At 38.4% G+C, this 12,557-nt stretch overlaps 1 protein-coding gene across 1 annotated transcript in view; it reads right to left on the bottom strand.

Moving 5' to 3' along the window:
• LOC119589992 overlaps positions 1-12,557 on the bottom strand; it is a gene marked incomplete in the record, with an annotated part of 63,207 nt that overhangs the window by 48,219 nt on the left and 2,431 nt on the right. Inside the window, 8 exon segments of the mRNA XM_037938693.1 lie at positions 2,694-2,840; positions 5,311-5,495; positions 5,984-8,334; positions 8,446-8,611; positions 8,950-9,088; positions 10,994-11,197; positions 11,410-11,803; positions 12,501-12,521. Of these exon segments, the coding sequence (XP_037794621.1) occupies positions 2,694-2,840; positions 5,311-5,495; positions 5,984-8,334; positions 8,446-8,611; positions 8,950-9,088; positions 10,994-11,197; positions 11,410-11,803; positions 12,501-12,521 (3,607 nt within the window).

Genomic DNA, 12,557 nt, shown 5'->3' with positions numbered 1-12,557 from the left:
TTGTGTGTTTTTGTGTGTGTGTTTTTTGTGTGTGTATATGGTTTTTTGTGTGTGTTTATTTTGTGTGTGTGTGTGTGTGTGGTTGTGTGCTGTTTTTTGGGTTGTATTGTGTGTTTGTGGTGGGTGTTATGTGTTGTGTGTGGTGGTGTGTGTGTGTTTGTGTTGTGTGTGTGTGTGGTTTTTTTTTTTTTATATTGATATATTTAATATATTTATATATAATCTATATATATTATTACTATATATATATTATATATTATATTATTGTGTGTATATGTGTATATATGTGTATGTATGATATTATGTATATGTATTGTCTTAAATATGTATATATTTGTATATATATATGTATGTTATGTAAAATTTATATATATTATATAATATATTATATAATTTATCTAATCTATATATATTATTTTATATTATGGTGTGTATATAAGCACAATTTGTGTAAGCCAGTAGACAACAGACCATGTGGCTAGTTGCCACATGGCTCTGCATCAAGTTAAAAAGCATTAATTCAACGAGGGCGTAGATGACGGTTTTATCTGACGTTGTCTGACCTCTCAGTTCGTGCCCAGCGATCGAGGTGATAAGGTTGGTCCAGTCTACGCCCTGGGGGCTGGCTGGCCGGATTCAGTGAATTCTTATGCCCAGGAATAACGGGTTAACAAAGAGTCAAGCCGTCATAACCACTGTCACTGTCACCATTGTCCAGAGGCATCCAAAGCCTTTTATATATGTATGTGTGTGTGTGTGTGTGTGTGTGTGTGTGTGTGTGTGTGTGGGTGTGTGTGTGTGGTGTGTGTGTGTGTGTGTGTGTGTGTGTGTGTGTGAGTGAGAGAGAGAGCAGTCTAATAAAAAAAAAAAAAGTCAAGCTTTAGAGACACTGCAATCTTTAAACACAAACAGACATAAACAGATATACAGTTGCAGTGAATTTAAAATAGTGAGATCAGCAGGTGCACTGCCAAATGACTTGAGACAAATCAGATCAAACAGGCAGTTTAAACCCTAAGTTGTGCCCCCCACCCTATGTGTCAGTAGAATGGAAAACTGAAAAGGTTATCACATATACTCCAAACATTTAAATTAAAATGGGGATAGATTGCCTATATATATGGACAAAACTTTTTTATATACTAGTCAAATTTGTATTAGGAAATGTATACAATCATTTACGTTTATAAATAGTAAAAATGTATACAATCATTTTGTTTATAAATAGTAAAAGGACAGCATTATACTGGCAGATAATGCATAATGGTAATGTCAGCAGGATGAAAAGATTGAGTGTTTGGCTGTATGACATATGCAGAATTATTACTTATACTATGTTAGAAGATAGAAGATGGAAGCAGGAAAGCTAAGTAGGGAAGAGTAAGGGTGTGGAGGTTGATACTGTAGGTATGGCAGAGGGAGATTTGCCAAACAATTCCAGAAGTATTAGTGGACACTACAGGTCTCATTCAAAATGTGTGTCACAGGAAAAATCCTGCTACTTTTTGAGAGGCCTCCCATGATCTTAGGGAACAGGACTGAGTACATTTTTAAAAAGTTAGAATAATAGCACATGTTTTTAGAGTTTAAGTATCCATTTTAATAAAGTATTGTATACCGTGTTCCACATATGTTACTCATTACTATAAAAAAAAATTACTTAATTGTTTCTGCCTTGTAACAATGACATAAAAAAGGTTTCATTTCTCAACCTAACAGCCCTGCGGAATAAACAAACCAATTCACTAAAAACACAAACATACCTCAATGAAATATATAAATAAATATGTGTGTAATTCGAAGAGTCAATTAAAAAGATAATCCTAAAGGAACAGGAAAACTTTAATTGCTATTTTATTTTTGATTTTACTTTCACTCTGATACTATGAAAGGTGTTATATTTCTGGAAAGCACATTCTTCCACAAATATTTTCCTAGCATAGTATAGGTGATAATGTCAAACCATTTAGTCAATAACTTTAAGCTTGGCCAGAGCTTAAAGTCTACACTCAAAATGGTTTGACAAACTGCATGTTTGCCTTACAGTGATGTTTGATATTCTACTAATCATCAAATAAATATGGTATAGTACAGAAAACAGTTTCCCTCAAAAATCACTGAAAAGAATATTTTCATATCAAAGGATCAGTGAATTTGCTTCATAAGAACATGCAAACCTTAACAAGACCTTAGTAGCCTTGTTAGTTAATGATGAAGAATAGGTTTTCCTCCTTTAAGGTCTCACATAAATCATTCAATGTTTTCATATTTTAAGCATAATCTTACCCAATACATTAGTTATATATTCCTAATAACTCATTGGTATAAACCCATATGGATATAAAATCTCCTTGTTCATTTTCCAAATAAGCTAAGAAACGTGTCACCCTTATCCTGCTCTCATCATCATTATGTAACATTACAAAGTGTTATCAATGAAGACTTTCCTGAGGTGGATATTTTTGCTTTTCAACTTTAATGCAAATGCAGTCAAATGGGAGCAGTTAAAGAACGACACTGTAATAACAATGGGCACATGATTAATACCTGCTTGTAAGATGCTGCTCCAACTCATCTTCTTCCAAATCATTTTTCTGTGCTATTACATGTGCTGGATTGATCTTTGCCATTAGTAGATGCTGTGCTTAGCAAACCAGTCAAGGGTCCAGGCAGACAAACTCTCGCACTCTCACCATTTCCTGGAGGAACACGGATGGCAACAATTTTGCCATCAGAGAGACGCAGGTAGATGCCTTTTTGAGTTTTGATGACCATCACTGACTGGCCAGACTTGAGAAGAATTGGCTTCCCATCACCAGAATTGGTTGGAATGCTCACATCTGTAAATATTATGAACATAATAAATACAACAGGATTGATACTAACAATGATAATTAATTTCCTATCTGCATACTGTTGATAAAAAGGACTACAAAATTTTACTATAAGGATTACATGCTGCAAGGAAAGTTATAAAATAAATAAAGAGAGAAAGGTAAATGAATTACATTGAATTATTATTACTTGTACAATGTATAAAATTTTGATTAAAAGTATGGCATGGTGTATGTGTGCACCTCTCAGTGCTTGGGCCTTTGATAGTTTAACCCATTCGCCCCGTTTGGCATCTATTCTTGCCATGCTCTCAATGGACGCCAACACGTTTGGCATGTAATCTTGCCATGGCATCTATGGGCCCGTAACGTTTGGCACGTATTTTTGCCTTGATGACTGACCATAGACTGACAGTTTATTATTTTTTTCAACCTAATACTTGGCTCTGTTACTAGTCTTATTTGACTGGTTGATAAATATGTGACGTATGTAATTTATGACATATGTAATTGTCGTAATTATTTATGACTTGTAATCATGTGATTTGTTCACACTAGATTGCATGATTATGATGTACCTTGACCTGACTGGCTGGAAACTAGTAATTGCTTTGATTGGTGCATCAGGTCACATGGCGTGATCTGATTGGTTAGTCATGTGAATAAAAGGTCAGTCAAAGGCTCATTCCAGCAGAACGAACGCAGCCATGGAAGGTATGAAGGTATATTCTCTCTTACAAGTCTTGTACTAAAGAAAAAAAAACTAAACTTACACAGTGTGACATCACATATCAATACAAAGCTATTTTTGAACATCAAAGTGAAGCTACATTCACTTCTGCTTTTCTTCCTTTTCTGTTGAATGAAATGATAAAAAACATGGTGTGATCTCTTATATGGACAATGCACTACTTCTGAGTATCAAAATGATATTTGGCTTGCTGCTCTGCTTCATTTGAAAGTTTGAAAAAAAAAAACACAAAAAAACGGCTAAGTCCATACTTTTACATCTCGTGCAAAAACAACACTAACTTTTAGCATCAAAGTGTTGATGTCATCAGATAGTGTAGAGAACTTGGAAGCGATTCAGTATATCGCCTCAATACAAAGGCGAATAGATGCCTAGAAAAAACTATGAGAAAAGTACAGTTTCTACACATTGCCCTTATATAAAACGAAACTTTCATAATAAATCTATGGATAGATTCCTGCAAAAATTATATGATGGTCTTTGCGCCGCCGCGCCGCTCCAGAAAAAATCCCGTTGCGGCGGCCCACGCGGCTGGCAACTATTATCGTGAGCGGCGCTGAGCGACGAGCGAAAAATTCCGGGGCGAATGGGTTAATGGATGGGCTCATCCCACAAGCCTGGACCTGGGCTTCTGGGATAACTGGACATTAGCCGGCATTAGTGAAATTTTCATCATGACGTGATTTGACATCAGCTGCTCTGAATTGGTTAATGAGTTACAATTGAGGAGAAACAGAAAAGAAAGAAAAAATTCCTGACTTGTAATAACCTGAAGTGCCTGCTAATTAATTAAAGTACATTATCATCATAAGATATTACATGCCTATATCAAGAGTACATCAATATCATATCACATCACACATGTGCTAGCACTCATTCACTCAGTATCTCTCTGGTTTACTTTCAAAAGAGACATGAAAATCTGTACACAATGACCACACATTCAGCCTTACATTTGTTTGACAAGCTATGAAAACTGCGGGCAACTGCTGGCACTACTTATCCAACTAAACAATCCAACTCATAAGTGGTGTCTCTGTAAACCAACAACTAATATAGCTACCTTAATGAAAAGAAATTCTGAATTTTTGGAGAAGTAGAATTATTTAAGCATGTAGAGTTAGAAGAAATTGCTATCAATAAATTTTCTATTGTACAAAATTTAAAGTCAGAGGTGGTGCTGGTCATACACAACCTTCACATGCTTTATTTACAGGTATCCGCCTGACAACAGCTTACTACCCCTCCCTCCTTCCATCCCTTCCCTTGACAAGCACAAACATAAATGCAAGCAAGTACACACAAACACTGTATATATAAATAATTAGACTTAAGAACTATTAAAAACAATTAAATTACAATTACAGAAAATTTCATATTACAAAAAAAAAGAGAAAAAAATATTATTTGTATTATTATTGCCCTGAGTTATGAACTACCTAGAGAGATCATAAGGAGTCTGTGCAGGGATAACAATCTCTTACTATATGGTTAAGCAAATCAAATGACAAATACAGAATAAAAATGCTTACACACAAAAAGATAACATAACAGAGAAAAGTAGAGGCATAGAGTCTTGTCACTGGACATACACGTGCGCGCACACACACGCACGCACGCATGCATGCACACGTGCGCACACACACACACACACACACACACACACACAAAAGAAGAAGAAGAAAGACATTTTCACTTTATCCACTTGTATATAAACTATCTTACCTTTCGGCACAGTAATCTGCTGTACGGATACTCCCTGCTTAGCTAAAGCTTCAACTGGGAAGTTTGGCTGTCCTCCACGAGACAGAATATTTGGCCGATGAATCAAGTTTCCACCTTCTAAACGCTGACCCATTTCAGCTTGCAATGGTCTAACAGTGCCAACTGGTTTGGCATATACCACACCTCTGGAAAATGATGTAAATCATATACATTATCCTCACTAATGCTTATAGAATTCTTATCATTAATCTAGCCCACTCATGATGGATGATGCCCCATTGATGTCATGCACAGTCAAGTCTATTTGAAGTTTTGCACCTCAAATAGCTGTGAATTTGTTTGATATTAACTGCTGTCACTGAAGAATAATAGCCACTAATAAGTAATGTTAAATCCTTCTTTTAATTTCACTTCCTAAACTCTCATATGTGCTGCATCAAAGAGCATACAGACCAGGTATATGTTTTGCATGCTCCTAATTTTTTACTCGAGTGGCTGATTGTGAATGAAGCATAGAAAATGGTTCTGTATAGTGCCAGGAGATCTGGTGATTAGTGGGCTAGAGAACTAGAAGTTAAATGTGTAATTTTTTTTTTTTTTTTTTTTTCATTACTTTCCTAATGTCTTTTTTTTCTGAAACGTATTTAACAAAACATAAAAAATGAAGTCTTACCCAATTTTGGTTCCCATGATTACTTGTTGTCCTTGCTGATTCTTGGGATAGAATGCAGCATATGATGGTCGACTGTAACTGATATTTGCCTGTTTTTCCAATTCATATGACCTCTTTGCTAAACGCTTTTCTGCTCGGGACAATTTTTTATCTTTCCGATCAACCAGCAAGCTTTCGTGTTTAAATGGGCATTTGGTTAAGAGTTCTCCATGCTTGAGTATTATCTCCTGCAAAATTCCATCTTTGTACTTCTCAGTTTTGTCACTAAAATCCTCAGGGTCTGGGTCACTTTCATTTTCAACAAGAAGGTTGCTAATCTCTTTAGATGACAAATGGGCATCTGGATTCATTTCATCTACAATACGATCAGCTATGCCTTGTTTATTCACTTGTCTGTCATAAATACGTTTCTCAAGTGAGTTATCAGTGACCAGGCGATAAATATGGCACTCCTTCTTTTGGCCGTATCTGTAGACTCGACACACGGCTTGAGTGTCATGGCAAGGGTTAAATGAAGCATCAAAAACTACAACCCTGTTTGCGCCTACTAAATTAATGCCTAGACTACCAGCTCTTGTTGACACAAGGAACAGCCTAACATTAGGGTTCATGTTAAATTCATTAATCAACTTTTCTCTATCCTGGGCTGATGTACTGCCATCTAATCTAAAATAGGATCTGTTTCTGAGCCATCCCTCATAAGTTCCTGGAATATAGGATCTTTGTAGGAATTCTTCCAGGAGAGAGAGTGTAAACAAAGACTGGGAAAACACAAGGAGACGGTCTCCTATTCTGGTACATGCTTCCAAAATCTGGAAGAATACTTGGAATTTTGCTGATGTTGTTAACAACCCAGGACTATAATCCTTAAAAAGGCCTTCAGCCCAGTCAAGTGTCATTTCTTCTTTTTTAGTTTCTTCCTTTTTCTCCTCTTTTTTCTCTTCAGTATTTTCTTCTTCTTCTTCTTTGATTTCTTCTTTTTTGATAAGCACTTGATCAGCTTCTTCAGATTCAGGTTTTGGTTTTTCCTCAGAGCTTGGTGTTGGAGTGGCTGGGGCAGGTGTTGCTGGAGTTGCTGGAGTAGCAGGAGTGGCAGGAGTGGCTGGGCTAGTTTCATTTGCCAAAGACTGACTGCTTGGTCCATTGGGATAAGGAGTGGATTGACCAAGCTGACCATTACCAGGTTGACTGGAAGGCTGTACTGGAGGATTTGGTACACCCAATGACTGTCTGTTTGGGTTGGGAGCTCCCATAGACTGGCCTGAATTATTTGGAGCCCCCATTGGTTGTCCTGAAGGATTTGGAGCTACCATAGCTTGGCCTGAGGAATTGGAAACTCCCATGGACTGTCCAGGTTGATTTGAGGTTCCCATTGATTGTCCTGTTGCATTAAGTCCCATAGGCTGTTCTGTTCCCATTGACTGTCCTGGTTGATTGGGTAGACCCAAAGACTGCACAGAAGAATTAGGCATTCCCATAGACTGTTCAGCAGGATTATGGGATCCTATAGACTGTCCTGAATGGTTTGAGAGTCCCATGGACTGTCCTGAATGATTTGGTAATCCCATGGACTGTCCAGAAGGGTTTGGGATACCCATGGACTGTCCTGTTGAATTCTGAAGATTTAATGGCTGTCCAGAATTATTAGAAATGCCCATTGACTGTCCTGGGGGGTTTGGATGACCCATGGGTTGTCCAGTATTGTTAAGTGACATGCCCATTGATGAATTGTGCATGTTGAGAGAACCAGGATATCCAGGTACTGACTGACTAACTGGTGTGTTGTGCTGAGGATACTGTGGAGCATAAGGATTGTTATAAGGAGGATAATGCCCTCTATTTGGATCATTAGCACCATAGCCCTGGTTGTACCAAGGATATGGCATTTGCATGCCATATCCCTGATGTATATTGTGGTTACCCATACCATAATTACCAAGTGCACCTTGGCTATCTCTGAGCTGACTCATCTGATGATGCATCATTCCTGGAGGACCCATCGGATCTTGAAAGCCCATTCCACCTTGTTGCAGACCCATTGGACCATGCTGACCCATTCCCATCTGTGGTCCCATCCCTGGCTGTTGATTCATACCTGGTTGGGGACCCATTCCTAATACAGAAGTTGGATGATGTTGTGGCATTACGTTTCCACGCCCCATCTGCCCACTTTGTGCAGCCCAACTTGGAATTGGATGAGATGGTACGTTTAGCAAAGACGTATTAGGAGTATTAATGGAAGATGTGCGTCGAGACTTTGATTTTCCCTCAACTTCATCTAAGTCTAGGTCAAAATCTTCATTAATCTTCTTCTGAACAAAATTATACAATACATCTGGATGATTCCAAATCTGGAATATTAAAAAAAAGAAAAAGCAGTGTCAATATATTTATATAAATGTGAAAATCAAATGGATTTGCACACAATATTGTCAACCTTAAACATGGAAGACAAAACTTACTTTACAACATATTGCAAAGGCTTTCAGGGGGTTAGCCATTGCTTTTGATGCAGATAACTCTGCCATAAATGTTGAGTAGAGCTTACGCTGGATTTCCGTCATTCTACACAGTAGTACATGTTCCTCTTTCTTGGGCAATGTATTTGCAAGGACAGTGTGTCCACGTCTGGAGGGAGGGGGAGAAAAACATTGTAAGTCTTTCCTTATTTACTCCACCTGAATATAGCTTTTCAACCATGTTTATTTGTAAATTTGACAGCTACATTTAACTGCTGTGAAATAGAATTCAATTATAATTTACTATGAAACACAAACACATATGAGAATGAAGAGAAAATCATCTTAAAGAGATGGAACTGAAGCTGATTTTCAAATCTTTAAACCTTCTCTAAAAAACTAGTGTGAACAAAGAAAGGATCTATATTATTCATATAGTATCAAACTTCATTCACTTTTAGAAAAAAAATATTTGTAGTGCTTCAAAAATCTTGAAAGTACACTCACCTTTGTACAAATCCTTCTAACAAGGAATGTAGTACATGGGATCTGTATCTCATCAGTTTTATATCTCGTGGTGTAGAGTCAACACACTGACCATTCTGGATAGGTCTTTCAAACATATTGGAGAATTCTGTTTTGGTACCTAAAGAGAATATCAATAATTAGCACATGAGAAGGGAAAAGAAATAAAGAAAAGGAAGAAAAAAAAATCACATCACAGCTCTAAGGTAATATTAACCCACTGTTGCTGGTAAATTGCACTACAGTTCCATTGTCTGAGTTCTGTTTATGGCTCCCCAAGTGGTTAATAACCAAGGAGTCAATTAGTTAGCCTGTATGACCTAACAAGAAAATCTTATTTATTATAATATAGTTACTCATAAAACTATTAGCATTATTACTGATATCGGGATCATTAAATGTTATCATCAAATCTAATAGCAAAAAGAAATAAAAACAAAAAAATCTTTGTGAAAAAGGAAAAGGGTAAATGGGTGACAACACATAGAAATAGCAATTGACTCCTTAGTGACTAAGCTCTTGTAGAGCCATCCCTGAGTAAGCCAAATTATTGGACTAAAATCACAGTGGACAGAAAAATAGTATCTTCTCTCCCCTCTCAACTCCTCTCTCTCTCTCTCTCTCTCTCTCTCTCTCTTTTCTCTCTCTATCTCTCTTTTTTCTCTCTCTCTCTCTCTCTCTCTCTTCTCTCTTCTCTCTCTCTCTCCTCTCTCTCTTTTTTCTTCTCTCTCTCTCTCTTTCTCTCTCTCTCCTCTCTTTCTTTTCTTTCTCTCCTCCTCCTTCTCTCTCCTTTTTCCTATCTCCTCTCTCCTCTCTCTCTTTTTCTCCCTTTCTTTCTCTCCTCCTTCTCTCCTTCTCTCTCTCTCTCCTCCTTTCTTTTCTTTTTCTCTCTTCTCTCTATCTCCTCCTCTCTCTCTCTTTCCTTTCTCTCTCTTTTCTCCTCTCTCTCTCTTCTTTCTCTTTCTCTCCTCTCTCTCTTCCCCCTTTCTCTCTCTCTCTCCCTTCTCTCTCCTTCCTCTTCCCTCTTTCTCTCTTCTTCTCTCTCTCTCTCCCTCTCTCTCTCCCCCTTTCTCTTCTCTCTCTCTCTTTCCCCTCCTTTTCCTCTCTCTCTCTCTTTCCTTCTCCCCTCTCCCCTCTCTCCCTATTTTCTCTCTCTCTCTTCTCTCTCCTTCTCTCTCTCTCTCTCTCGCTCCCCTCTCTCTCCCTCACTCTCTCTCTCCTCCTCCTTCTCTCTCTCTCCTCTCCTACTTCTCTCTTTTCTCTCCTCTCCCTCTCTATTCTCTTCCCCCTCTCTCTCTCCTCTCTCTCTCCTCTTCTCTCCTCTCTCTCTCCTCTCTCTCTCTCTCTCTCTCCACCCTTCCTCTCTCTCTCTCTCTCTCCTCCCTTCTCCTTCTCTCTCTCCTCTCTCCCTTCTCTCTCTCCTCCTCCTCTCTCTCTTCTCTCTCTCTCTCCTTTTTCTCCTCTCTCTCTCTCTTCCTCTCTCTCTCCCTTCTCTCTCTCTCTCCTCTCTCACCTTCTCTCTCTCTCTCTCCTCCTCTTCTCTTCTCTCTCTCTCTCCCTTTTTCCTCTCTCTCCTCTCTCTCTTCCTCTCTCTCTCTCTCTCTCTCACTCACACACACACACTCTCTCTCTCCTCTCACTCACACACTCTCTCTCTCTCCTCTCACTCCCACTCCCTCTCCCTATCTCTCTCCCCTTTCATTCACTCTCTCTCTCTCCCCTCTCACTCTCTTTCTCACCACTCACACTCTCTCTCTCTCTCTCTCCTCCTCTCACTCACTCTCTCTCTCTCTCTCTCTCCCTCTCTCTCTCTCTCTCTCTCTCCTCTCACTCACTCTCTCTCTCTCTCCTCTCCTCCTCTCCTCTCCATCTTCTCTCTCTCCTTCCTCCTCTCTCTCCTCTCTCCTCTCCTCTCTTCTCTCCTCTCTCTCTCTCTCCTCCTTCTCCTCTCTCTTTTCTTCTCTCTTCCTCTCTCTTTCTCTCTCTGTCTGTCTCTGTCTCTGTCTCTGTCTCTCTCTCCACTTACCTAAATAATTAGGTCGAACAAAGTCTACCATACACCAATACTCCATTAAGTTATTTTGCAGAGGATATCCTGTCAGGACTACTCTTCTTTTGGTTCTTATGTTTTTGAGAGCTTGTGAAATGTTTGCATGAGCATTCTTGATGCGGTGACCCTCATCACAAATCACAAGGTCTGGCCCAGGCTTCACAAGAGCCTTCTGGATTTCTGTAAATGGAATAAAACAAGAATCTCATTACTGAAAACTGTTTCCCTTATAGAAAAAATGGTCAAGGTATCTCACGTCAGAATTGTGACTTAAAAATGGAACATTTATAGCAGTGAAGAGAAACATTAATCAAGACCATATAACTTGCACAATCAAGCAAATAACATTTCATATCATAGCTATATTTTACAAGATTTTCTGTAAACCTTACCATCAAGAAGTTCCTTATTCTTGTCCTCTTCTTCAATATCTACCACTTCCTTGTTATCAGCATCTTTCTTTTTCTTTTTGGGCTTTTTGGGTTTCTTCAGAGACAATTGGCGGTACAGTTCATAACCCATTAGAAGAACTCCTCCTTGCTCGTGCCATTCATTTATCACCCTTGCTCTTTGATTAAGGTTCTTATACATGTCATTTAGAACAAACACCCTGAATTGTCTTGCCCGTACTTCTAGACCTTCTGGAGTAACAGGTGGTATGGAACCCTCTTCTGGAAGCCAATTGTTGTATTCTGCCACCCAATTTTGTATGGTGTTGATTGGTACAATGATCAAAACTGACTTAGAGCCCGTATGTCTCAAAAAGATGTCAGAGAATGATACAACCTGAAAACATAAGATGAGTGCTAATACAGAGAAACAGCTAAAAGTTGAAAAAGTGATATAAAAATCCAAGATCATCTAGACAGTTACAATCAATAAAGACCTCAAGGATGTTTCCTCTCATTTTATCATTGAAACCAAGTCCTTTTAACCCTTTGCCGACAGGCATGGCATATACGTACATGCCATGCCCACTGTGAGTTTACTTGCTACACATAGATGGCTACACTTGTACTAAGTCACCAATGAGCCAGTTACAAGTACTGCCTGTCTTGCCCGTTCATCCTTTTCTTACTTTGTTGTTACTAATGTTATAACATTATATTAGTTCTAATGTTTACAATAAAAATAACAACATTGATATTCATAGCACTAGTAAACAATGCATTTTTCCCACCAATACAAGGAAAAGTGAAATCAGGTAAGGTCACAAGATCTACTAATTGACTCCTTTGTGGCTAAGCCTAGCAGAGCCATCTATGGGCAGAGACATTTCACAAAAATATAAAAAATGAGCACAGCATTTTCTCCATCTTTTATTCATTTTCCCCGTTGGCATTGGGTTAATGACAACAACCACACAAATCCATCTACTAATAAATGAGCATTATACCCAAGTATAATCACAAACATAAAAACACACAGGAGAAAAAAAAAGGTGACTAAGGGAGGGGGTTGCTCAATATTTCTGTACACGTACCTGAATGGTTTTTCCAAGACCCTAGAATACAGATACACCAAACCTTAATTCTTGACT

The sequence above is a fragment of the Penaeus monodon genome, chromosome 26, assembly GCF_015228065.2.
Source record: "Penaeus monodon isolate SGIC_2016 chromosome 26, NSTDA_Pmon_1, whole genome shotgun sequence".
Classification (NCBI taxonomy): domain Eukaryota; kingdom Metazoa; phylum Arthropoda; class Malacostraca; order Decapoda; family Penaeidae; genus Penaeus; species Penaeus monodon.
This window is presented reverse-complemented; position numbering and strand designations above follow the sequence as displayed.